Consider the following 25,122-nt stretch of genomic DNA (forward strand, 5'->3'; position numbering starts at 1 on the left):
GAAGCCACACGTCCTAAGAAAATTGTTCCAAGGCCTTTTACCCTCACTTCTCTTTATCTACTCAAGGGAGAAGCTGTTACATTAAATTTAAAAAAATTAACATTTATTTATTCGCATATGTGACACTGTTTTATGTGTTATATACAGCACACCACTGGGCTCTTTTCTAGGAGTTTTCAAACCAGAACAAACATTTATTCAGACCAAGAATGAAACCGTGTATTAATTATTTACACTGAGTACAAAAATGGGTACAATGGGTAATAAAGGTGCTAAATTAAGAGAACTTTGTGAGAAACATACGGGAAGTTATGTAGTCCTTAAGGTTCATCTCAAGAGAAATTTGCATGATAAGAAACAAAAGTTTGAAGGCTAAATCTATAATTGAAATAAGAGACTAAATAAATTAACATGAATACAGCATCTAAAACCAGAAAGTCCTGGGCATTGTGGCGCCCTGGTGGCGTGGTGGTTAAGAGTTCAACTGCTAACCAAAAAAGTCAGCAGTTTGAATCCATCAGCTGCTCCTTGGAAACCCTATGGGGCAGTTCTACTCTGTCCTATAGTGTCGCTATGAGTCAGAATTGACTCAACGGCAAAGGGTTTTGGTTTTTGGTTTTCAGTAAAGGGACAAATAGCCAGGATTAAAGGTGCAGGTCTAGAGCAAAACCGATATTGATGTTACCAAAAAGGGTAGTGTGATAGTGGGAATTCTTCAGAAGAAGAATGTATATAAATAACCTAAGAAATTTCTTTGGGTTAGCCTAAATATCTGGCTGTCAGCATAAAAAACAGACATAGAAGCTATTGTGAATACAAGCATGACTGGAGTTTTTTTGTTTCTGCTATTAGTAAATTTCATATGGAATCTGGGTTGGGTGGTTCATTCTTGGGCTGGTGGATCACTAATCCCATTGGAAGCTGACAAGAACTAAGTATTATGTGTAAGATAACAGCAGAATTATAGAAGGAGGAAGAATTTATCACCATATTGCTTGGTTTCGATACATAAAAGATTGAGATAGCTAGCTAGCTATAATTTTTGTCTGCTCAGGACACTTCCCCAGACCTACTCCTAATTCCTCTGGTAATAGAATTCCTTGTACCATGTGGTTTTGGTTTAAGGCTGGCTGCTCACTTCACCCACCACAGGACTGAGGAAAGGGCACATATCCAGGCCTGATTTATCGGAGTACCCCTGGCTTCTGGCTTCAGGGGTTGGCTCAGGATTGGGGATGTCAAGAAGCTGAGTCAATCAGTGTTTTCCAGCAAGACGCACTCTCTTTTCACTAAAAACAGCCAGCTCGAACTGGAGCTGTAGGTGGTGCTCTCTACTACAACCTGTGGAGAGCCAACTGAGAAAGAAGCAGATGCAGAAAAACATACAACTGAAGACTAAGAGAACGAAGGAAACATAAGGTTGACATATCATTTGAGTCTTTGAAATCAGCAATGGGTAAAGGTATCTTCACTCTCTGAATTACACGGGCTCTATATTGTTGCTGAAGCTCATTAAATTGAGTGTCTGCCAGCCGCACTGAAATGAGTGTCAGCCCTTCAAGACACAGGTGGAAATCACTGTTAGTAATCTGGGGCCAGATACTGAGTCAGAAAGCATTTGGGGAAACTTTAGAGACTTTGGCTCGAGGATCCATCAGCAGAGCTGCACTTGCTGTGAAAATCTAACAAAATCGGTCATGCTGGGGCACCCTGAGTTTGGTTGGAATGCAAGAACCCTTTGGATTTGCCTGTCTTGCTTTTCACCAGGGCACCACACCTTTATTTTACCCTAATCTGGGCCACCGAAACATCTGTGTGATCTGTGCAACTAGGTGCTTAGAGAACCACCAGAATCAATCCGACACTCTGGGCTCATTCCCGACCCAGTGTAGAAATGGCCGCACCAAAAGGCGCATCCCTTAATAAGGGAGGGAAGTGTTATATTAACTGTGAAATTAAGAGTGGCCTTGTCTGCAAAGCAATTACTGACTAAAACAAAAAATGGAAGAATTTCGATTACAAAAGAAAATGCAAATTAAAGTGAATGATAATGGTTCAGTGAATGTGAGAAATAACTGAGAATCACCTGAAAAGTATCATGTACATTAAAATTACACGTGCTGTTTGTCAACAAGCAAAAGCATGAAGTACCTAAAACAAAAACAAACCAGCAAAAAAAAAAAAAAAAAAACAAGCCTGCTGCCATCAAGTTGATTGTGACTCATAGCGACCCTACAGGGCAGAACACAACCGTCTCATAGGGTTTCCAAGAAACAGCTGGTGGATTCAAACTGCTGACCTCTAGGTTAGCAGCTGAGCTCTTCATCACTGCGCCACCAGGGCTCCAGGTTAAAATCATGTGCAGTATGAATAGTATTAGAAAATTAATACTAAACACATGTTGGAGTCTAGATAAAAGCAAAACCTTGAAATGTTAGAAGGCATAGTCCCAGATAGCTTCACTGGTGAATTCTGCCAAACATATGAAGAAATATTAATACCAATTTTTAATAAACTCTTCCAAAATATCGAAGAGGAGGGAATGCTTCCCAACTCATCCTGTGGGGCCAGTTTTATCCTGATACCAAAGCCTGATGAATATATCACAAGAAAACTGTGCACTGATATTTCTTATCAATATAGATGCAAAAGTCCTCAATAAATACTACCTACTGCTGTCAAGTCGATCCCAATAAATACTAACCAGCTGAATTGAGCTACATATGAAATGGACCGTGACCAAATAGGATTTATCCCAGGCATGCATGCTTGGTTTAACATCTGATAATCAATTAATATAATAACCATATCAATAGAATAAAGGACAAAAACCACATGATCATCTCAGTAGATACAGAAAAACACTTGGCAAAATAACATAGTTTCATGACAAAAACACTCAACAAACCAGGAATAGAAGGGAACTTCCTCAGCCCGGTTAAGGGCATCTATGAAAAACTCAGAGCTAACATATTAATGGTGAAAGACTGAATATTTTTCTCCTAAAATCAGAAAAAGACAAAGATGTCCACTCTAGTCACTTCTATTCAACACTATAATGGAGGTTCTATCCTGGGAAATTAGGCAAGAAGAAGAAATAAAAGGCACCTAGATAGGAAACGAAAATGTAAAACTATTTCTGCAAATGATATGATCTTGAATATAGAAAATCCTAAAAATTCCACAAAAAAACAGAGCTAATAAACAATTCTAGTAGGGTTGCAGGTTACAGGATCATAACACAAGCATCAATTGTATTTCTATACAGTAGTAATGAACAATCCGAAAGTGAAATTAAGAAAACAATTTCATTTACAATAGCATCAAAAAGAATAAAATACTCAGGAATAAATTTAACAAAAGGAGTGTAAAACTTACTCTGAAAATGACAAAACGTTGTTGAAAAAAATTAAAGGAGACCTAAATAAATGGAATAAAAACATCCCATATTCATGGATCAGAAAACTTAATATTGTTAAGATGGCAATTCTTCCCAAGTTGATAGACAGATTCAATGCAATCTCTATTAAAATCTCAACTGGATTCATTCAGAAATTGACAAATTAATTCCAAAATTCATATGGAAACTTAAGAAACTCAGAATACCCAAAATAATCTTATAAAAAACCCAACCCCCCCCCCCCCCAAAAAGTCTGGAAGACTCACACTTTCTATTTCAAACTTCCTACAAAGCCACAGTTATCAAGACAGTGTGGTACTGGTATAAGGACAGGTATACAGACCAATGGAATAGAACTGAGAGTCCAGAAATAAACCCTCACTTTTATAGTCAGTTGATTTTTCACAAGGGTGTCAAGAAAATTCAGTGGGGGAAATTATAGTCTTTTCAACAAATGGTTCTGGGTCAACTGACTATCCACATCCCCAAGAATGAAGCTGGACCCTTACCTCACCCTGTACGTGAAAATTAACTAAAAATCAGTCAAAGACCTAGATGTAAGAGCTAAAACTATAAAACTCTTAGAAGAAAACATAGGTGTAAATCTTCGTGACTTGGATTAGGCAACTGTTTCTTAGATAAGACACCAAAAGCACATGCAACAAAAAGAAAAAATGAATAAATTTGATATCACAAAAATTGAAAACTTCTGTGTTTCAAATGAGACCATCAAGAAAGTGTAAATTTTTATAAGTCATGTATCTGATAAGGGGCTTATATCTAGAATATATTAAAAAAAAAAAAGAATATATTACATCTCTATAATTTAAAAAAGCCAATCAGAACACGGGATATGAATAGAAAGTTTGCCAAAGAAAATATACAAATGGCCAATAAGCACATGAAAATACGCTCACTATCATCAGTCATAGGGAAATGCAATTCAAAACACAATGAGATGTGGAACAATCTATATAAAAATTGTTAAATGAAAACCTAATTTGCTGTGTAAATTTTCACTGAAAACACAATAAAATATTTTAAAAAAAGAAACACAATGAGGTACCACTTCACAACCAGTAGGATGACTATAATAAAAAAGATAAGTGTTGAAGAGAATCTGGAGAAATTCTACTTCTCATACATTATTGGTGGGAATGTAAACAGTTTGACAGTTTCTCAAAAGATTAAGCATATAGTTATCATATTGCCCAGATATTCTACTTTTAGGTATGTACACAAGAGTGATGAAAACACATCAAAAACTTGTACAGGAATGTTCATTGCAGCATTATTTGTAACAGACAAAAGGTGAAAACAATCCAAATATCCATCAATTTATGAATGGATAAACAAAATGCGGTGTACCCATATAATGGAATATTATTCATCCATAAAAGGGAACGAAGTACAGATACAGGCTATGACACGGATGAACCTTGGAAACATTATGCTAAGTGAAAGAAATCAGCTACAATGGATCACATATTGTAAGATTACATTTATATGAAATGTCCATAGAATGCAAATCTATAGAGACAAAAAGTGGATTAGTGGGCCTTAGAGCAGAGGACCTGGGAAATTGGGAGTGATGGCTAATGGGTAATGAGGTTTCTTTTTATAGTGATAGAAATGTTCTAGAACTAACTGCAGTAAACACACTAAAAACATTGAATTGTATACTTCAAATGGGTGAATTGTATAGTATGTGAGTTATATCTTAATAAAGTTGTTATAAAAAAAGGTGTCAGTAATGTTGGTGATAAAAAAATACATAAAATAAAAATTTTCAAGGACTGTTCCACATTTTTCCCTTCAGACTAGTCAAGGGGAGTCATCCATTCTGGCTTAACTAATTGTAAATATAAGATTAATGGTAAGAAAAGTCTTATGAGTGGGTAACTTTAGCATCTGATAGATATTTAAACCATAAAAATGGGTCCATTATTTAGGTCAATCCTTCCCTCTTGAGTCATGATATACAGCTAAAGGCCCTCAAAATGTGTTGGATTAAAACTTGATTGTAACCATCGTACCTAATGGTTGGTAGCTTCTGAGGACCATCAAATCATGTCTGAATATGAAAAAGTGCTAGCAACTGTTCAGCAGGTGCTAGATACATAACACTAATGACCGAAGACCAGACGAGTTGTGGAATGACATCAAGGACATCATGCATCAGGTCATCAAAAAAGACAGGAAAGAAAGGAAGGACCAAAATGAATGTCAGAAGAGATTCTGAAACATGTTCTTAAGTGAAGAGTAGCTAAAGCAAACAGAAAAAATGATGAAGTAAAAGAGCTGAAAAGAAGATTTCAAAGGGCAGCTTGAGAAGACAAAGTATTATAATGATAGGTGCAAAGACCTGGAGTTAGAAAACCAAAAGGGAAGAACACACTAGGCATTTCTAAAGCTGAAGAACTGAAAAGAAAAAAAAAAAAAAAATCAAGCCTCAAGTTGCAATAGTGAAAGATTCTATGGACAAAATACTGAAAGATGCAGGATGCATCAAAAGAAGATAGGAGGAACACACAGAGTCACCGTACTAAAAAGAATTGGTCGATGTTCAGCCATTTCAGGAGGTAGCATATGGCCAAGAACTGATGACACTAAAGGAAGAAGTCCAAGTTGCACTGAAGACATTGGCAAAAAACAAGGCTCCAGGAACTGACAGAATACCAATTGAGATGTTTCAGCAAACAGATGCAGCGCTGGAAGCGCTCACTCGTCTATGCCAAGAAATTTGGAAGACAGCTACCTGGCCAACCGACTAGAAGAGATCCATATTTACGCCTATGCCAAGAAAGAAAGGTGATCCAACTGAATGTGGAAATTGTCAAACAGTATCATTAATATCATCTGCAAGTAAAAGTTTGCTGATGATCATTCAAAAGCTGTTGCAGCAGTACATGAACAGGGAACTACCAGAAATTCAAGCCAGATTCAGAACAGGACGTGGAACAAAGGACGTCACAGCTGATGTCAGATGGATCGTGGCTGAAAGCAGAGAATACCAGAAAGATGTTTACCTGTGTTTTATTGACTGTGCAAAGGCATTGGACTGTGTGCATCATAACAAGTTATGGATAACATTGGGAAGAACAGGAATTCCAGAACACTTAATTGTGCTCATGGGGAACTTGTACATAGATCAAGAGACAGTTGTTCTAACAGAACAAGGAGATACTTCATGGTTTAAAGTCAGGAAAGGTATGCATCAGGGTCATATTCTTTCACCATACTTATTCAATCTGTATGCTGAGCAAATAATCCAAGAAGCTGAACTATATGAAGAAGAATGTGGTACCAGGATTGGAGGGAGACTCGTTAACAATCTGCGATATGCAGAAGACACAACCTTCCTTGCTGAAAGTGAAAAAGGACTTGAAGCACTTACTGATGAAGATCGAAGACTACAGCCTTCAGTATGGATTACACCTCAACATGAAGAAAACAAAAATGCTCAGAACTGGAGCAATAGGCAACATCACGATAAATGGAGAAAAGATTGAAGTTGTCAAGGATTTCATTTTACTTGGATCCACAATCTACATCCGTGGAAGCAGCAGTCAAGAAATCAAACGATATATTGCATTGGGCAAATCTGCTGCAAAAGATGTCTTTAAAGTATTCAAAAGCAAAGATGTCACTTTAAGACTAAGGTGTGACTGACCCAAGCCATGGTGTTTTCAATTGCCTTATATGCATGTGAAAGTTGGGCAATGGATAAGGGAGAGTAAAGGAGAATTGATGCCTTTGAATTATGGTGTTGGCGAAGACTATTGAATACACCATGGACTACCAAAAGAATGAACAAATCTGTCTTGGAAATACAACCAGAACGCTCCTTAGAAGCAAGGATGGCGAACCTTTGTCTCACATACTTTGGACATGTTATCAAAAGGAATGAGTCCTTGGAGAATGGTAACATGCTTGGTAAAGTAGAGGGTCAGCAAAAAGAAGGAAGACCCTCAACAAGATGGACTGACATGGTGGCTGCAACAATGGGCTCAACATAGCAACAATTGTGTGGATGGTGCTGGACTGGGCAGTGTTTTTTTTTGTTGTTGTTGTTGTATGTAAGGTCACTATGAATAGGAACTGACTCAACAGCACCTCACAACAACAACAGATATATAAAGGCGCCCTGGTGGTGGAGTGGTTAAGAGCTCAGACTGATAACCAAAAGGTCAGCAGTTCAAATTTACCAGCTGTTCCTTGGAAACCCTGTCCTATAGTGTCACTATGAGTCAGAACCGACCCGATGGTGATGGTTTTTTTTTTAGATATATAAAGTAATAGCCACTGGATGGCTTGGCCTTTCAATACATAAACAGAAACTCATTCATTTTGATGACAGTCTCAGATGCCAGTACCCACTAAAACAAATCACCTAACTTTAGCAACAGGTCTGGAGTCCCAAGAGCATTTCTTTGGAAGACTGAAAGGGCCAGGGTTAGGTCCTCTCACAATCTCCTAGGAACCATGCGTTTATAGCTCAGCATTCCCTCCTACCATTTGCTTCAGTTAAGTTATTGAGCACAGCTCTTTCTGTTCTAAATGATTCCTCTCTCTGATGCGCACTGCTGGAGCAAGCTGCATTGCTGGGAATATGTGCACTGATGTTAGCTGAGGTCTAAAGCAGTCTGTTAGGAGCAATGGTGAAGATAAAGAAATATAAAACATGGCCTTACCCTCTCAACTCTTAAAATACTGTTGTTGTTGTTGTTGCTAGGTGCCATGGAGTCAGTTCTGACTCATAGCAACCCTATAGGACAGTACAGAACTGCCCCATAGGGTTTCCAAGGAGTGGCTGGTGGATTTGAACTGCTGACCTTTTGGTTAGCAGCTGAGCTCTTAACCACTATGCTATCAAAAAAATGCTACCAGGGCTCCTAAAATACAATAGAAAGAAAAAAAAAAAGTTTTCAAAGCAAATCTATATAACATGTACATATCAAGAAGTTGGTACAAGCCTTTTGCTTCTGGCCATGACAGAGTAATCGGTATAGGGCTAGTCCTCTGCTGTAACAACCATTAATCAAGACAAAATACAAGAATAACTTTTCAAATGTTAGCAACAGGTGATGTGGAACCTCAATCTCTGAGAGAAGGGAAACAAATGAGGTAAGCCCAGCGATGGATTACCCAATAAGCAAAGTAAGCACGCCCTTAGTTCAGCAACAAACCAGAGGCACCAGCTGTCCAAAGCAAAGACCCATAGACACCAAGTAGACAGGATACAAGGAAAAGCAGGTGCCACAGTAAAAAGGAACCGGCAGGGCATTAAATGAAATTGATACCAGCTCCAGTGCATGACAATGTGCCGGCCGGAAATAAAGTTCTCACAGGGTTATGAGGGTGCCCACGCCCAAGGTTGTTTAAGCTATGAGTCCCCTACCACTTCTGCACCTTCGTTGATATCTGTCTACTATTGTACCCTCCCATGTAATTGAATCTTCTCATCTTGGCAGGTCTCTTGGCAGCATACTATTTCTTTCTAATAAACAAGAGGTGGGGGTGGGCCGTTGGGTCTAACTCTTGTTACGTTCCCCCACTAAAAATTTTATAATCCAGTTCATCTTATTCCACTAACATCAGCATGTACCACTTTTGCATTCAATGACTAATATTATTGTTGTTGTGTGCCAAAGAGTTGATTCGGACTCACAGAGACCCTATTTAGCAGAGCAGAACTGCCCTATGGGGTTTCCAAGGAGCGGCCGGTAGATTCGAACTGCTGACTATTTTTGGTTAGCAGCTGTAGGTCTTAACCACTGAGCCATCAGGGTTCTGCTAATATTATATTATAATTTATGCGTAATATGATAATTGCATTTAAAAAGAAGTTACATCATGGGCAGCTAAGACACACATACATATACATATAACACATATATCCCGTTCAAACGGGTGAGTAAGCAGAAGAGTCAGCATAGATCTTCAAGGCTTAGGGCCCTCACGTGCCTTAATCTGGCCCAGCGTAAGCCCCACAATTGCCCTGGCTTTCTGCCCCGATGCACTTTCTGGACTGCAGTGAAGTTAGGGGAAAACCCAAACAGAGATGTCAGTTTGAGGAGACAAGGGGACAGAAGCTGGAATCCAAGGTCACTGAATACAGAATTTTCAGGGTAGGTTTTAGAGAGACTGTAGTGTACAGTGAAGGCACTCCAGAAACCTGCGTATGGTCTTTGGTTAAATATTAAACCGTGCATGTGCAGGAGAAAACACCATAAGGACAGGCAAAAAGCTACCTGGAAAAGAACAACCAGGGAGTTGTGAGCTAAAAAACTACTGTTGCATGCACAGGCTAGGAAACATTTGTGGACACAGCCAGCCAGAGTGGAGAGACATCGTTGAAAACCGCAAACATTCAGAAGAGCATCAAACCAAAAAGCCCAATGCCGTTGAGTCGATTCCGACTCATAGCGACCCTATAGGACAGAGTAGAACTGCCCCATAGAGTTTCCAAGGAGCGCCTGGCGGATTCGAACTGCTGACCCTCTGGTCAGCAGCCGTAGCACTTAACCACTACGCTGGCAGGGTTTCCAGAAAACCATTGCAAGCTTAAAAGGATGCTAACTTTCTAGCCCGCTAGGAGAAGATATTATCAAGGCCAAATCACCACCATTATGAATGGTGGGCTGACAGAATAGCGACTCTCAGCATATAAATAAGAAAACAAGTCTTGAGGACTGATAGAGGTCATTTTAAAGACAAATCCAAACAACCATTTCACGTAACTAATAACGAATTCATGAAATGCATAGTGTTTAAGATGTGATAAAAGATGAAAAGTGGTTAAAAAATTTTTTAAAGGAGGTAAAATAGCTTCAAATGACTGATGGATCCTTAGTGAATTTGAGGTCTGAGGGTAGAGTCTGACGTTTTTTTGTGGAGGAACTGGAATATTTTTTTAAGAATGCTGGACGGGATCGATGACTTGAGGTGGTACATCTTATAGATTTGTTTTGCACTAATATCTTATCACTGGACTGGGAATATCTTATCAATGGTAGCCATATTCCTTTAATGATCCTTTACTGAATGACTGGCATGTTGATAATAGTCTTTCAGATTAACATAATCTAAGCAAAGGATTTAACAGAAAAAAAGCAAACTTGAGAATTCTGACCTGAGAGGGTGATGATGACTCAGTGTCATAGAAATAGGCAGCCGAGGAATCAGTGCTCTGAGCATGACAGTAATGGTGATTCTAGTTCATTCCCAGGCACCAAACAGAAAACTTCTCACGCAAGTTGAAATTCAATGGCCAATTTTAAATATGACCACATACTTTTTAACATATTTTTCCATGATCACTTTATCCTCCAAAATAAATACTGAAGTCTTCCCTACTGTCTGAATGCATGGTAGAGGAACACATATGATATACTAGGAGGTACTGGCCCTTGAACACAAGACCCCAACTTATTTGGGACCATAAAGTCCAGAGTGTCATAGATGGTGGCAGGGAGGGGTAAAGAGGGACTGCCAGTCTACCCTGCTCAAAAGGATATACAATGTCCCTAATCACAACAAAGGAAACCATAGATCCAAAATCTTGAGGCTGCTTCTAACCAAAGGTGCCCTGTGCAACTCTCTTCTGATAGATTGGCATTTTGCAACTCTAGGTAAAGTGTAGGAACACCAGTAGACTGCCTGAGTCCTAAGTTAGAAGACAGTATGAAAACCGTGAATTTCTCTAAAAAGATGAACCATTCTATTTCAGGGACAGTCTATACCAACACCGGTAATATAGTCATACTTTCTTTTTTCTATGGGTAATTATTTTAAAACATAAGAAATACATACAGGATTAACAATGAACAAATTTTTTTGTAGAGATTTTCGACATCCAGTAATTTTCTTGGAGCGGACATTCTTCCTCCATACGTTAAAAGCCTTCCATTTCCGGAAGAGTGAAAATATGGGAATCTTGGTGAGTTCTATGTGATACAGGTATTCCTGTTCCCATCGATCAAGTTCAATATATTCAATGTCTTCATTAGTAATGTGTGTTACTGCCTTTTGGCTAATAGTATAGTAGTCATTTTTATTGAGGTTCTCATAACTTACAATTCTATGAAGAAATGAAAATTGGGACAAATGAATAAAGTATTCAATACAAAATTAAACAACCACATTACTTTTTTGTTCTGAAGAGAATAAAACATTTCTGGAAATGAAATGTTATTTAAAGTTTTAAAATTCCAATGAACTACTACTTTCAGGTTGAATAAATTACGTAAAAAAAGAGGAGGGTAGAGCCGCTTTTAAACAACACTTGGGCTTATTATAGCTCTTAACAAAGATTTTATAACATTGGTAATATGCTTGATAATTTCAGTTACATAATTTTTACAGTAAAACAAATTGATTAAGCATTTTTAAACATCATAGCCCTATATGACAGCTACCTAGAAATAAATGTTTATTAATAACTCTAGAAACTATTCAACATTAATTTTATAATAGCTTTATACTACACAGTATTGACAGAATTACAAGACAGAAAGAGCAAATCAAGAAAATGGTATTATAAAAGATTTAGAATTAAGACCCAGATTAACCTACAGTGTATATACAACTTATCACATACAAAATAATTATTATTGAGAAATTGTTTAGCTCAAGATATCCTGTTTTCAACTGTCAGCAACAGCATTCTTCAACTATGTGAGTTGCAAGAAATAGCTCAAATTAAAAAAGAAAAGCAATATGGAATTGGGAACAGGAGAAGAAAACAAAGTGATGAAACTAGGAAGGTATGATTCTATAAATTTTAAAATAAGAATTTATCTACAGGCACAAAGATATTTTCTGAAATTTTAGCTATAACATTGAAATATTGTATGCAATTTAAATATCCAGTAGTAGAGCAAATGTAAAATACACTATAACAACTTGAGAAGATACATTTGGGGTTTTAAAATAAACTTTTTAAAGACTCTACTGGCATTTAGGATAATAAAATACACGTAAAGTGCAAAAACAAAACCATCAATTGTTTCTATGTTAAAATTATGCAAAAATACATGAACTAGACTAGAAAGAAACACTGCTAATTCACTCCAAAGAAAATCAACTGCTTCCCATGTCTGTGTCCTTGACTCTGCATTCTGAACCTGGAGTCCATGCCCTTTAGGATAGCCTTCAGGTCATCGATGAAACTGTTATACATTAAAAAAAAAAAAGTTATGTACATATATGTCATCAGTTTTGAAGAAATTGGAACAAAATTCTTATGTGCTTTGGGTCTATTAACCAAAAACCTAAGAACCCCTGGTATAAATCACTAAGTCACTTTTAATTTTTAATTTATATTTTTGTTTTAATAAAACTGGGTAAGAAAAGTATTTCTAAAACGAGGGCATGTTATAACATAGTTCATAAAGAAAATGCTCTACTTCCTACTTTGGTGAATAGTGCCTGGGGTCTTAAAAGCTTCCAAGTGGCCATCTGAGATAGACCTATTGGTCCCATCCCATCCGGAACAAAGGAGAATGAAGAAAACACAAGGAACGGATTAGTTCAAAGGATTAATGGACCACATGAATGACAGCCTGCATCAACCCGAGCCCAGAAGAACTAGATGGTGCCCAGCTACCACCACCGACTGCTCTGACAGGCATCACAACAGAGGATCCCAGACAGAGTGGGAGAATAATGTAGAACAAAATTCAAATTCACAAAAAAGACCAGGCTTACTTGTCTGACACAGACTGGAGGAACCCCTGAGACTATGGCCCCTGGACACTGTTCTAACTCAGAACTGAAGCCACTCCCAAAGTTCACCTTTCAGCCAAAGATTAGACAGGTCTATAAAACAAACAATAACATGCATAAGGAACGTGCTTCTTAGAGCAATCGAGTATATGAGACGAAATGGGCACCACCTTCCCAAAAACAAAGACAAGAAGGTAGGAAGGGACAGGCCAACTGAATGAATGGAAATAGAGAACCGGGTTTGGAAACGGGCAGAGAGCTGACACATTGCGGGGTTTGCAACCAATGTCACGAAACAATTTGTTCACAAATTTTTGAATGAGAAACTACTTTGTAAACTTTCACCTAACCCACAATAAAATGAAAAAAAAAAAAAAGAACACGGAAAACTAACTACAACTTTATGGAATGACATGATCTGTATAAATGGGTGAGGATTGACTGCGTGACTTAAAGGTAAAGGCAGGAAAAAAAAAAAACCTAGGGCATGTTGTTAGCTGTTGTGGAGTTCAATTCATGGAGACCTTATGTATAACAGAAAGAAACGTTGCTCAGTCCTGTGCCATCTTCATGATTGTTGGTATGTTTGAATCCATTGTTGTCGCTTTTGTGTCATCCATCTCATTGAGGGCTTCCCTAGTTTTCTCTGTCCCTCTACCAAACGTGGTGTCCTTTTCTAGGCATTGGTCTTCTCTGATGAAGTAAACAAAACGAAGTTTCACCATCCTCCCTTCTAAGGAGGACTCAGGTTGTATTTCTTCTAAGACTGATTTGTTCATTCTTCTAGCAGTCCATGGTGTATTCAATATTATTCACTTACATCACAATTTGAATGCATCAGTTCTTTTCCTGTCTTACTTTTTTATTGTCCACATTTCGCATTCATATAAGGCAACTGAAAAGACCATGGCTTGGGTAAGGCACAAGGTGCCAGAGGTGAGTACAATTAAGTGTTCCGAATTTCCCATTGTTTGTAATGTTATCCATAATTTGCTATGATCCACATAGTCAAATGCCTTCAAGTAGCTGATAAAATACTGGCAAACATCTTTCTGGTATTCTCTGCTTTCAGCCAAGATCCATCTGACATCAGTAATGATATCTCTCCTTCCATATACTCTTCTGAATCAAGCTTGAACTTCTGGCAGTTCCTTGACAATGTACTGCTGCAAAACTTTTTGAATGATCTTCAGCAAAATTTTACTTGTGTGTGATAATAGTGATATTGTTTGATAATTTCCATATTCTGTTGGATCATCTGTCTTTGGAATGGGCACAAATATGGATCTCTTCCAGTTGGTTGGCCAGACAGCTGTCTTCTATGATAAGTGAGGGCTTTCAGCACTGCATTTGTTTGTGGAACGATCTCAGTTGGTATTCTATCAATTCCTGGAGCTTTGTTTTTCACCGATGCCCTCAGTGCAGCATGAAATTCTTCCTTCAGTACCACTGGTTCTTGATCATGAGCTACCTCCTGAAACAGCTGAATGTCAACTAATTCTTTTTGGTACAGTTGTTAGGTGCCACTGAGTTGGTTCCAACTCATAGCAACCCTATATATAACATCCTCACAATGTTTGAGCCCATTGTGGCAGCCACTGTGTCAATCCATCTCATTGAGGGTCTTCCTCTTTTTTGCTGACCCTCTACTTTACCAAGCATGATGTCCTTCTCCAGGGACTGGTCCTTCCTGATAACATGTCGAAGGTATGTGAGACGAAGTCTCACCGTCCTCACCTGTAAGGAGCATTCTGACTTTACTTCTTCCAAGATAGATTTGTTCATTCTTCTGGCAGTCCACAGAATATTTAATATCTTTTTTTGGCACAGTGACTCTGTATATTCCTTCCATCTTTTTTTGATGCTTCCTGTGTCATTCAAAATTTTGTGCATAAAACCCTTCAGTTTTGCAACTTGAGGCTTGAATTTTTTCTTCAGTTCTTTTGTCTTGAGAAATGCCATCATGTTCTTCCCTCTTGGTTTTCTAACTCCAGGTCTTTGTACATTTCATTATAATACTTTACCTTGTCTTCTTGAGCCACTCTTTGAAATCTTCTTTTTAGTTCTTTTACTTGATCATTTCTTCTGTTCACTTGAAGCTATTCTGCCCTTAAGAGTAAGTTTCAAAGTCTGTTCTGACATCCATTTTGGTATTTTCTTTCTTCTCTTCCTTTTAATTGCCTTTTACCTTCTTCATGTATGATGTCCTTGATGCCTTCCCACAAATCTTCTGATCATCAGTCATTAGTGTTCAGGGTGTCAAATCTATTCTTTTTTTTTTTCTTTCCCTCACTTATATTCTGGAGATCACTTTTTAGCAATATAAAGACTTATTCTTCATTCTTTTTATTTTTTTGTGCCTCAGGTGAAAGTTTACAGCTCAAGGTAATTTCTCATTGAAAAATTTATGCACATATTGTTTTGTGACATTGGATGCAGTCCCCACAATGTGATAGCACCCTCCTCCCCCTTTCCACTCCAGGTTCCCTGTGTTCATTCATCCCGTTCCTGTCCCTTCCTCCCTCCTTATCCTGCTTTTGGACAGGAGCTGTCCATTTGGTCTTGTGTATCTGATTGAACTAAGAAGCATGTTCCTCACATGTATTATTTGTTGTTTTATAGTCCTGTGTTTGTCTGAAGGGTGGGCTTGGGGAATGATTTCAGTTTGGAGTTAAAACACCATCTGGGGGTCACAGTTTCGGGGGTTCTGCCACTCTGTGTCAGACCATTAACTGTGGCCTTTTTATGTGAATTTGAATTCCATCCTACATTTTTCTCCTGCTCTGTCCAGGACAAATCTATAGTCTAAATTAAGGCTGGATATATTCAAGGTCATACTTAGGCTCTGATGGACTTGCTCTGATATCTTTCAGTTTCAACTTGAACTTGCATATGAGCAATTGATGGTCTGTTCCACTGGTGGCCCCTGGCTTTGTCTTGATGATATTGAGCTTCTCCATCATCTCTTCCACAGATATAGGCTATTTGATTCCTGTGTAATCTTTCAACAAGGTCCACAGGCATACTTGTTGATTTAAAAAAAGTATTTCTGACAAATAAGTTCATGGTCTTCTTTACTTCCAAGGAGCATTCTAGTTGTACTTCTTCCCAGACAGATTTGTTCATTCTTCTCGCAGTCCATGGTATATTCAATATTCTTCACCAACACCGTAATTCAAATGTATCAATTCTTCTTCGGTCTTCCTTATTCATTGTCCGGTTATTGCATCCATATGAGGCAATTGAAAATATCATTTGGTCAGGTGTACCTTAGTCCTCAAGGTGACAGCTTTGCTTTTCAGTACTTTGAAGAGGTCTTTTGCAGCAGATTTGCCCAATGCAATATTTTGTTTGATTTCTTGACTGCTGCTTCCATGACATTCAGCTATGTGGATCATAACAAATTATGGATATCATTGCATAGAATGGGAATTTCAGAACACTTAATTGTGCTCATGAGGAACCTGTACATAGACCAAGAGGCAGTCGTTCAGGCAGAATAAGGGGATACTGCACAGTTTAAAATCAGAAAAGGTGTGCATCAGGGCTGTACCCTGTCACCATATTTATTCAACCTTTATGCTGAGCAACTAATCCGAGAAGCTGGACTATATGAAGAAGAGCCAGGCATCAGGAATGGAGGAAGAATAATTAACAACCTATGATATACAAATAACTCAATCTTTCTTGCTGAAAGGGAAGAGGACTTGAAGCACTTACTGATGAATATCAAATATTACAGCCTTAAGCATGGATTTCGCCTCAACATAAAGAAAACAAAAACCCTCACAACTGGACCAATAAGAAACGTCATGAAAAATGGAGAAATATTGAAGTTGTCAAGGATTTTCTTTTACTTTGACAATCTTTCTTTACGTTCAAATAAAAAAATCCCTAAGTTGAATTTTTGCTTTGAATCTTTAATCTTTGTTAGTATGTATTAATATATTTTCAGGCAGCCCATGGTTTATTAAGTTCATTCAGGTGCTCAAATGACAATTAAGTAACCCAGTTGTGAAACCAAGAACTATCCTTCACTAAATCTGCAAAGTTGAATCGTTCACAAAGTATTTTCCAATTCTTGACAAAATCTTTCCTTTGGATCACCATGCACTTCAGAATGAAACAACAAAAGCAGTGTTCTGCTCTAAGTTCTTGTATAAACTGAAAACAGATGGTTACGTTGGACCTTGAATTTTATTGTATTCACCATTTTGATATTAATTTGGAATTCATCACTGCAGGGAAACACTTGCATATGGGAGTTCCTCTGTGAATAAAATAATGCATTACTTAAATATCAGGGCTGTCAGAACAAACTCTAGATGTAATGGACATTCTTTCCAGCCTGCATGGTAAAACTGTAACTCTGCGATAGCAGGTCAAGCTGACATTAGATATCACATATTCTTGCAATTCACAGTTTCTTGATCTGATACTAAACTCAAAACAGAATTTCGTTTCATATTTTGTTCTTGCATATGCTTTAAAAACTTCAAACCCTTTTCTGGGCAGGATGGATGTCTTATGGTAGGGATTCATACAGCTTGCTTGGCGCCACTGGCTCATTTGGTAACACTGCCATCATTTCCATGCAAGTAAAATATTTTGGCAAAAGGATGCAGCATGATTGAGATTCATAAATCCAAGTTTGAGATTCTCCTAATTTTGTTGTCTAAGTAGTTCCTGACTTCTTTTCTTTTTCTTTTGGACTACTGTTTGTCCTGTACATCTAATTATTTTTCAGTTTTAATGAAAATTGTCCATTAGAGTGGAAAGATAAATATCTTTCAAAATTAAATCTATTTAACCATAAATTATTCAAGGAAATTATAGACCTTAATGGCGTCAGAAAATGGATTAAAAAAAATTTAGGTGATTTGCATTAAAAATACTTTAAAAGATTTAACAAACAATAATGTAAGAAAAACAGAAAGCACTGATATATAGATTTCATTAATTTAAGAAATAAAATTATGAAAAATTAACAAAACATAAATATTACTTAAATGCATGTATGATCAAAAATACTCTAAAAATTGTAAAGGTCTATAGTCCCCTTTAATAAATTAATTTTATTACAAATATATTTAAAAATTATCTTTTAGAAAATTATTTTTAATTTTTAAAAAACAAGAAATTCGATTAAGACTCAGGTTTTGTCTAGTTGATAACATCAAAAGTCAAACAAGAAGAAAGGAGGAAAAGACAGGTAGAATGGATAATCAGAAAAATCTAAGAAAATTGCTTAGGAAACCAAAAACCAAGCCAAACCCATTGCCGTCAAGTCGATTCCGACCCATAGCAACCCTACGGGACTGAGTAGAAGAACTGCCCCACGGAGTTTCCAAGGAGTGCCTGGTGGATTCCAACTGCCGGCCTTTTTGGTTAGCAGCCGTAGCTCATAACCACCAGCCACCAGAATCCCCCCTAAATTCACAGGAATGATCTTCACTGTTAACGATTAGTTTCACACACACAAATTTTTTTTTTATCTTATTCTGCAATTCAAAAACTTACATAAGCACGCTTACCCTCAACATCTTGCGTATTTCAAGTTGGAAACAAAATCTTCAACTTGCTTTTTTACTAGAGACACTGAAAAGATGCACAGTCAGCGGCAACCCTGACTGGGTGAGACTCAGTGTTTACTCTGTCAGTGCGAAGACAGGAGGCATCCTGTTGCTTGTGAACATTCTCTTGGAGCAGCAAAGCCTTTCTTGCTACTGTGTGAGGAACTTTTAAATACTGAGGTGCCGGTAGGTCCAACTGGAGAGATTTCAGAACTAAAATTAAGCACTGGATTCGGAAATTAAACTGAGGATTTTACTTCTACACATCTGATAACCTTTAGGCTTCTGTTAAAGTTGCCTTTCGAAAAGCAAAGCTCAGTCGCGCTTGTTAAGAGTGTTCCCACAACTGGCCTTAGAAAAAACTTCATCGAGTTGTTAAATTAGAGCCTATAGATAAACCTGTTGCTTTAATTACCTTAAAAAGTTCCCCAACACGTGCCTAGGCGTTATCTCAGCTAAATACGCAGAATTTATTTATACTTTCCTTTTTTTTTAACTAATGGTCAGAAACCCTGGTGTCACAGTGGTTAGCGCTGTGGCTGCTAACCAAACAGTTGGCAGTTTGAATCCGCCAGGTGCTCCTTGGAAACTCTACGGGCCAGTTCTATTGTCCTATAGGGTCACTATGAGTCAGAATTGACTGGAGGGCCTTGGTTTTTGGTTGTTTTTTTTTTTTTGGTCTATTTCTCAGAAAGCCCCACCTTTTTCCCCAGAAAGCAATGAATAAAACATGAGATCCTTCCTGCCTAAAACCCCTTATAATCTCCAAGAAAACATCCATTCAGGGAGAAACTAGAGGCTAGCGTAGGCAGAGGCCCCTCTCCATCCCTCCCTCACAAGCTCTTTTTTCTTGTCATTAATAAACCTTTGTTCGTGTGGAACTTCTGAGCCTCTTCTGGTCATTCTTAGTCAGTAGACGGCAAGAACCTGAACAGGACTTAGTCCCAAGCTGGGGAGCCTTGTCCTATAACAGTAGGACATTATGTAAGTGTATGAGAAGCACAACTAACAGTGCATGACTGCATAAAAATTATCTATGCCCTTAAATAGAGAAATAAAAGATAAATGGGAAAAATAAATAAGATTGTTGTGATTGGAATCCATTTATCATTTGATGACAACCATAATTATATTTGATCATATGTATCATTAATGCTCAATCAATTATGGATATTTGCAATCTTATTTATAGTTTTCAATGTTAAATAAATTGCTTCATGAAAGAGAACTCACTTGAGGTTATATGTGTCATATTCAATGGAAGACCTTGCCACTGCAGGGATCATATAAAGAAATCCAAGATTTTCATTTTCACGTACTATTTTAATGATTTGCAAGGGATCACGGATGTTGGCTTTAATAACCTCTTCCCGGTCATGGAAAATATGCTCAGGGTGAGTTGAAGAACTAGTCTTGTGGAGACCTCGTTTTCCAAGACTGGTGCGTGGCAGTTTGGGCGGAGAGGGAGAGAACATTTCAACAGAGGGCCGCTGTATTTAAAACAAAACAAACGATTGTTGTACATAAAGAGTTTTTGCAAAAAACTAAGCTATAAAGAAGTGACACACTATTACCCTCAAGTACTAATTAATTATTACACTGCTTTTTTTTTTTTCTGCAGGAGACATCAAGGGATCAGAGGCAAGCATTTTGGAATTGAAAATTTTCAAATTGTTGTTAGGCCATGGTATTCCTTCTCAGTGCTCCCTCCCCAGATACCCATCCCCTTCCCAAAAAACTGCCACAGTGGCCACTACCACTGCCTTCTCCTCTCCTTTAACTCAGTGTCCATTACATCCAAATAACACCATCTTCCTGGGGTTAATGGGAGCCCAGCGCTTTTTGCTCAGTGGCTCTGCATTCACCCTGGCTGTGGTTTCTCCCCTCAACCTCCTGACCTATTCTGACAACCCTGGTGTTTTCCTATGGATGAGACCCTGGACAGCTATTATTATAACTCCTACTGAACTACTTTTTTTGTGAATGTGAGGGGTGGTCATATTGAGCACTGGGAATTACTGTGCCACAGCCTTAGAGAAGCACATATTTATTAACTAATAATTGCCCATTCTGTAGGTGGAGCTTCTCCAATTTAAATGTGCCTATGTTTTTTATGAACTACCTGGGGATCTTGCTAAAATGCAGATTCTGATTCAGTCACTCTGGGGCAGAGCCTGAAATTCTGCATTTCTAACCTGCTACCGGCCAAGGAACCAAGGTTAGAGCCTCAAGGCTAAGTCCTCCTCCCCACCCTGCTCACACACTGAGCTCTGCTCTCATCACCAGATTTCACTGTCTGCACTCTCCATGTCACTGCTCACACTCCCTTGTTCCTTCCTGACAAACCCAAGGCAACATCACTCACATACTTTCCTACTGTGAAGGAGGCTGATCACTCTGTTTGAGGAAATCTGACGCTAACTCCAGTCCTCACCACTTTGCTTCTCTGACAGTACAGGGGTAACTGGCTTTAAGATAAAGGAATTCTTATAGTGGAATGCTTTGATGAAAAAAACTAATTTAAAGATATAAACAATTTCTCTATTTCCTGTTAGTGTAGCTGATAGAGGTTGCCATTTCTGCAAGAGATTGATTATCACAAGCTCTGTGGAACAACTGCTCCAAAAAGTTTGTATTCACAGGGATCATTAGTCTCTGATTAAACAAACCCAGTTGCACAGAACTGTGAGAGAAGTCTGGAAAGTTCAAGAGCTGTGTCCCATGGTACAAAAATGGAAGGAAACACATCTTTAAATTTAAAAAAGTGCTTCTTTCATTCATTGGCTAGGGATGGCGCCAATGGCACTGTTTTCTCACATGAAAGAGTAGGCTACACCTGAAAATACCCAGAATCAGAAAAAATGCACACTGCCCAGCCCAATGTTTCAACAAGGGCTATGATCGATTTTAATATTTTATGAGAGTAAAGTATTAATATTTTAACAAAAAAATCTCTTTAACACATCCTTTTAAAAGTTTTATTGCATTCTAAGTGAAAGATTTTTTTCAATAATATGGCTACACAGTTTCACTGAGGCGTTTATTTCTAATTATGCAATTCAGCAGGAAGATGTGATTCAATTTATGCAGTAACATATATTCAGATTCTTTGGGTGGGGCTTTAAAGAAGGCATTAATTCAGAAAGACTACAGAAACCCTGGTGGCATAGTGGTTAAGTGTTATGGCTGCTAACCAAAGGGTCAGCAGTTCGAATCCGCCAGGCTCTCCTTGGAAACTCTATGGGCCAGTTCTACTCTGTCCTATAGGGTCGCTATTGACTCGACGGCACTGGGTTTGTTTTTTTTGGTTTTGGAACACCTGTAGTCCTCCTCTCTGATGAATGCCTGGTTCCAACCTGACAAGTCACTAATCTTCCTTAATTACCAGAAGCCTCCAACTTTCCTTCCTTTCTTCTTTATCTTCCAAGAAATTCTCATTGTTGCATTTCCATTCTAAACTCATTCCAAGAAACTGATATCCAAAAATTAACCCCCTTCTCAGAATAAGTATTCTTTCATATACATTACCCTCTTTCTCCCACATTTCCATTTAAGCCCTAACTCTTTACTGGATTCTTCACTGACAGCTACAAGCAGGAAGCATATTTCGAAAGTACACATTCCTTCTCAGCACTCCCGTCCATCTTAGATGCCCAGACAATGTCTCACCTCTTCTTCAGATTCAAGCTGTTAAAGTCCACTTTATACCAAATGAATTAATTTGGAGGCAGTCAGATTTTTCCTGGCCCTATTTAAGGTAGCTCTCTCTCTCCCCACTTCCCAAAAACCGTGTTAACTGGGGCTATACAATTTCATACAATTTATTATATGATTTAATTCTGCCAGAATGATCTCATCCATATCCACAGTGAGCTAGCTTCTTTTTACTAGCTTCTTCTCAAGGCCCTGATTCTCCCACCTTCTCTGCCTCATTAACTTGCACTTATTCCTCTGAGCTTAGAGCAACTTCCTAGAGTGGCTTTCCTTCCACTGACTACGTCCTGGCCACTGGATGTAAGTCTCTGCTCTATTCGGTCTCCCATCATTTTGTTCCTTAAATGACCAATGAGAGCTCTTATCACATCACACTGCGCTTGAGGGTTCACCTGTCTATCTGCCTTCCTCCAGACTATGAAAACTTTAAGGACAGAGCTTGTCTTCAACTCTGCATTTCCAGCACTCTAGCCCAATATCAACCAGCACTGAAATATTTAACGAGCATTAAAGGATCCTCTCAATAAAAACCTCTATTGGTATCTTTATTGTGGGTGTGGCCTTCACATGTTCAACCGCCTCTGTTCCTTTCTTTAATTACCTATTGGCATTCATATTAATTCAAGCTCTGGTCATGTCTCCCTTGAGCTACTGTTCACTGATTTCCTACAAGACAACTTCCTCACTCTACAATTCTCACTAGTCAGAAAAGTTGTCTTTCTAGTTGATTCAGTCTCTATTTTATTACCCTTCACCAAGGCCTTCAATGACTGACTTTGTAAAAATGACAAAAATTTTATATGAGTTATAATAACATTCAAAATACTATTTAGCCCATTTGGCATGCAAGAAAAGATCAGAAGACACTGTACAGATGTTGAAAGTTTCCTTTACGATTTTACTCTACAGTCCAAGTTTTCCTTACATAGGAAGAACTAAGAAATATTCTATTCCCCAAATCCATTATGCAACCTGATAGAAAAAGATTCTGCCGCTATTTTTATGAGTTAAAAGCACATTGACAATGCTATATGAAACTTAGATTAATATTCAATTAAGTATTTTAATCCTGTACCTGCATTTTTTTCATAGCATCTTGATACTCAGGAATCTTAGCCAGTGGTTCAGATCCAACAGAAGTTTGTTCTCCAGTGACTGCTAGAGGTTTTAAGGTTCCGGAAGCAATTAACTGAAATCGGTTCTGTTCATATATGTATTCTGGCTGTTTACGATCTTGGTAGACTTTTAGCACTGGCTTCGGAGAATAAAAAGACATGTTAATCTTTTTCACATAAGACAAATCTGTAAATACTTCTTATTCTTCACTACCTTTGGACTCTTCTCTGTTGAAAATTCATCTTCTCCTTGGACGGACTTCCTATCCAAGGCAAATCCTAGCAGCAGCTACCATCATTGTCTATCCCTGACTTATTGTCTGACTAAGATTTTTCTCCCTGGTCTCTACTCATTTTATATCTTAAATGACCAATGAATGCTGCTGGGATAAGGCCATTCAGAAACAGCTCAGACGCATGAGATCACACACCCATCAGTTGCCCATTACAAACACCCACCATTCGCCCCGTTCACCACCACTGCTAATGTGTGAAGGAGTGTGCAACTCTTCCACCCTACCCAAAAGTAATCAGTCACTTCCCATAGCCATAACTGATTGAAGGTCTAAGAAATGGTGGCATTATTTTAGGCTAATCAAGCTTAAAACTAAGGCAACGCTATTAAAGGCAACAAAAACCTAGTTTTTCACATAATACACTAAAGCAAGTAATTCATCAGAATGGCTTTTAGCTACTAAGCATTATAAGTCCAGCATGATAGCTAATCAGAGATGAGAAAAAAAGGCTTAAGAGTGAGCAGAAACAGATGTTAAGTTTCTAGATATATGTAAATTACATTTGGTTTTAGACAAAATCCTCTTGAACCATTCATGGAAGAAAAGATTAGCTGATGCTACAGAAATGGGGGGAGATCTCAGCTATGTAATAGTGCTAAAAAGGAATAGAGACCAGAATCACAAGTTAAGAAAAGGGATTAGAGGCAGTGTTGGTTTGGACAGAATGACTACAGGGGGCCAAACAATGATCAGCAAAAATGATAGAAAGATAAATGCACATTTACAAAACCCTTCTCTGAAGCCCAATAGCCCAGTGAATGTGAACAAGAAAACTTAGCTGAAATTAAGGAAATTAAGTAAATATGCTAACAACATATCACTACTAGATATAATTAGGACTAAAGTAAAGAAACACTGGGAGTTAAATACACAACTACTTCCCTCCCATACATTGAGAACACAATGTAGAGTAACAGATTGTTGTCTTCAAATTTGTGAAAAATACCTGACTTCTCAATAGCAACAATGGAAGTCAGAAAAGAGTGGACTGAAATTCTCAATATAGAATTCTATGCCCTGTGAAAATATCTTTTAAGAACTGTAGTAATAAAGACATTGTCATACAAGCAAAAAATGATAAAATCCATCACCAGTACAATTGCAATAAAATAAATTTTAAAGGATTTCTTCAGGCAGCAGGAAAGAAATGCAGTAAGAAATGAAAAGCAATAAATACTGGCTAGATTCAAACAAATATCAGCAGAATAGAGAGTAATAACAATGTTGTGGACTTTAAAATACAGAAATAAAATAGATGATAAATGGTATACAAGGGTGTAATCTGGTAGGAAGGT

General features: G+C 38.0%; 1 protein-coding gene across 3 annotated transcripts in view; it reads right to left on the minus strand.

Annotated features, from left to right (window-relative positions):
• DNAH6 (dynein axonemal heavy chain 6) overlaps positions 1-25,122 on the minus strand; it is a 315,642-nt gene that overhangs the window by 269,854 nt on the left and 20,666 nt on the right. For all 3 annotated transcript variants that reach the window (XM_049856189.1, XM_049856188.1, XM_049856190.1), the window contains exons 3-5: positions 23,492-23,671; positions 19,936-20,192; positions 11,216-11,483 (exon numbers count right to left, since the gene is read on the minus strand). In XM_049856189.1, the coding sequence (XP_049712146.1) occupies positions 11,216-11,483; positions 19,936-20,192; positions 23,492-23,671 (705 nt within the window). The remainder of the gene's footprint in view (positions 1-11,215; positions 11,484-19,935; positions 20,193-23,491; positions 23,672-25,122) is intronic.

Source organism: Elephas maximus, chromosome 17 (genome assembly GCF_024166365.1).
Source record: "Elephas maximus indicus isolate mEleMax1 chromosome 17, mEleMax1 primary haplotype, whole genome shotgun sequence".
In the NCBI taxonomy this organism is placed as follows: domain Eukaryota; kingdom Metazoa; phylum Chordata; class Mammalia; order Proboscidea; family Elephantidae; genus Elephas; species Elephas maximus.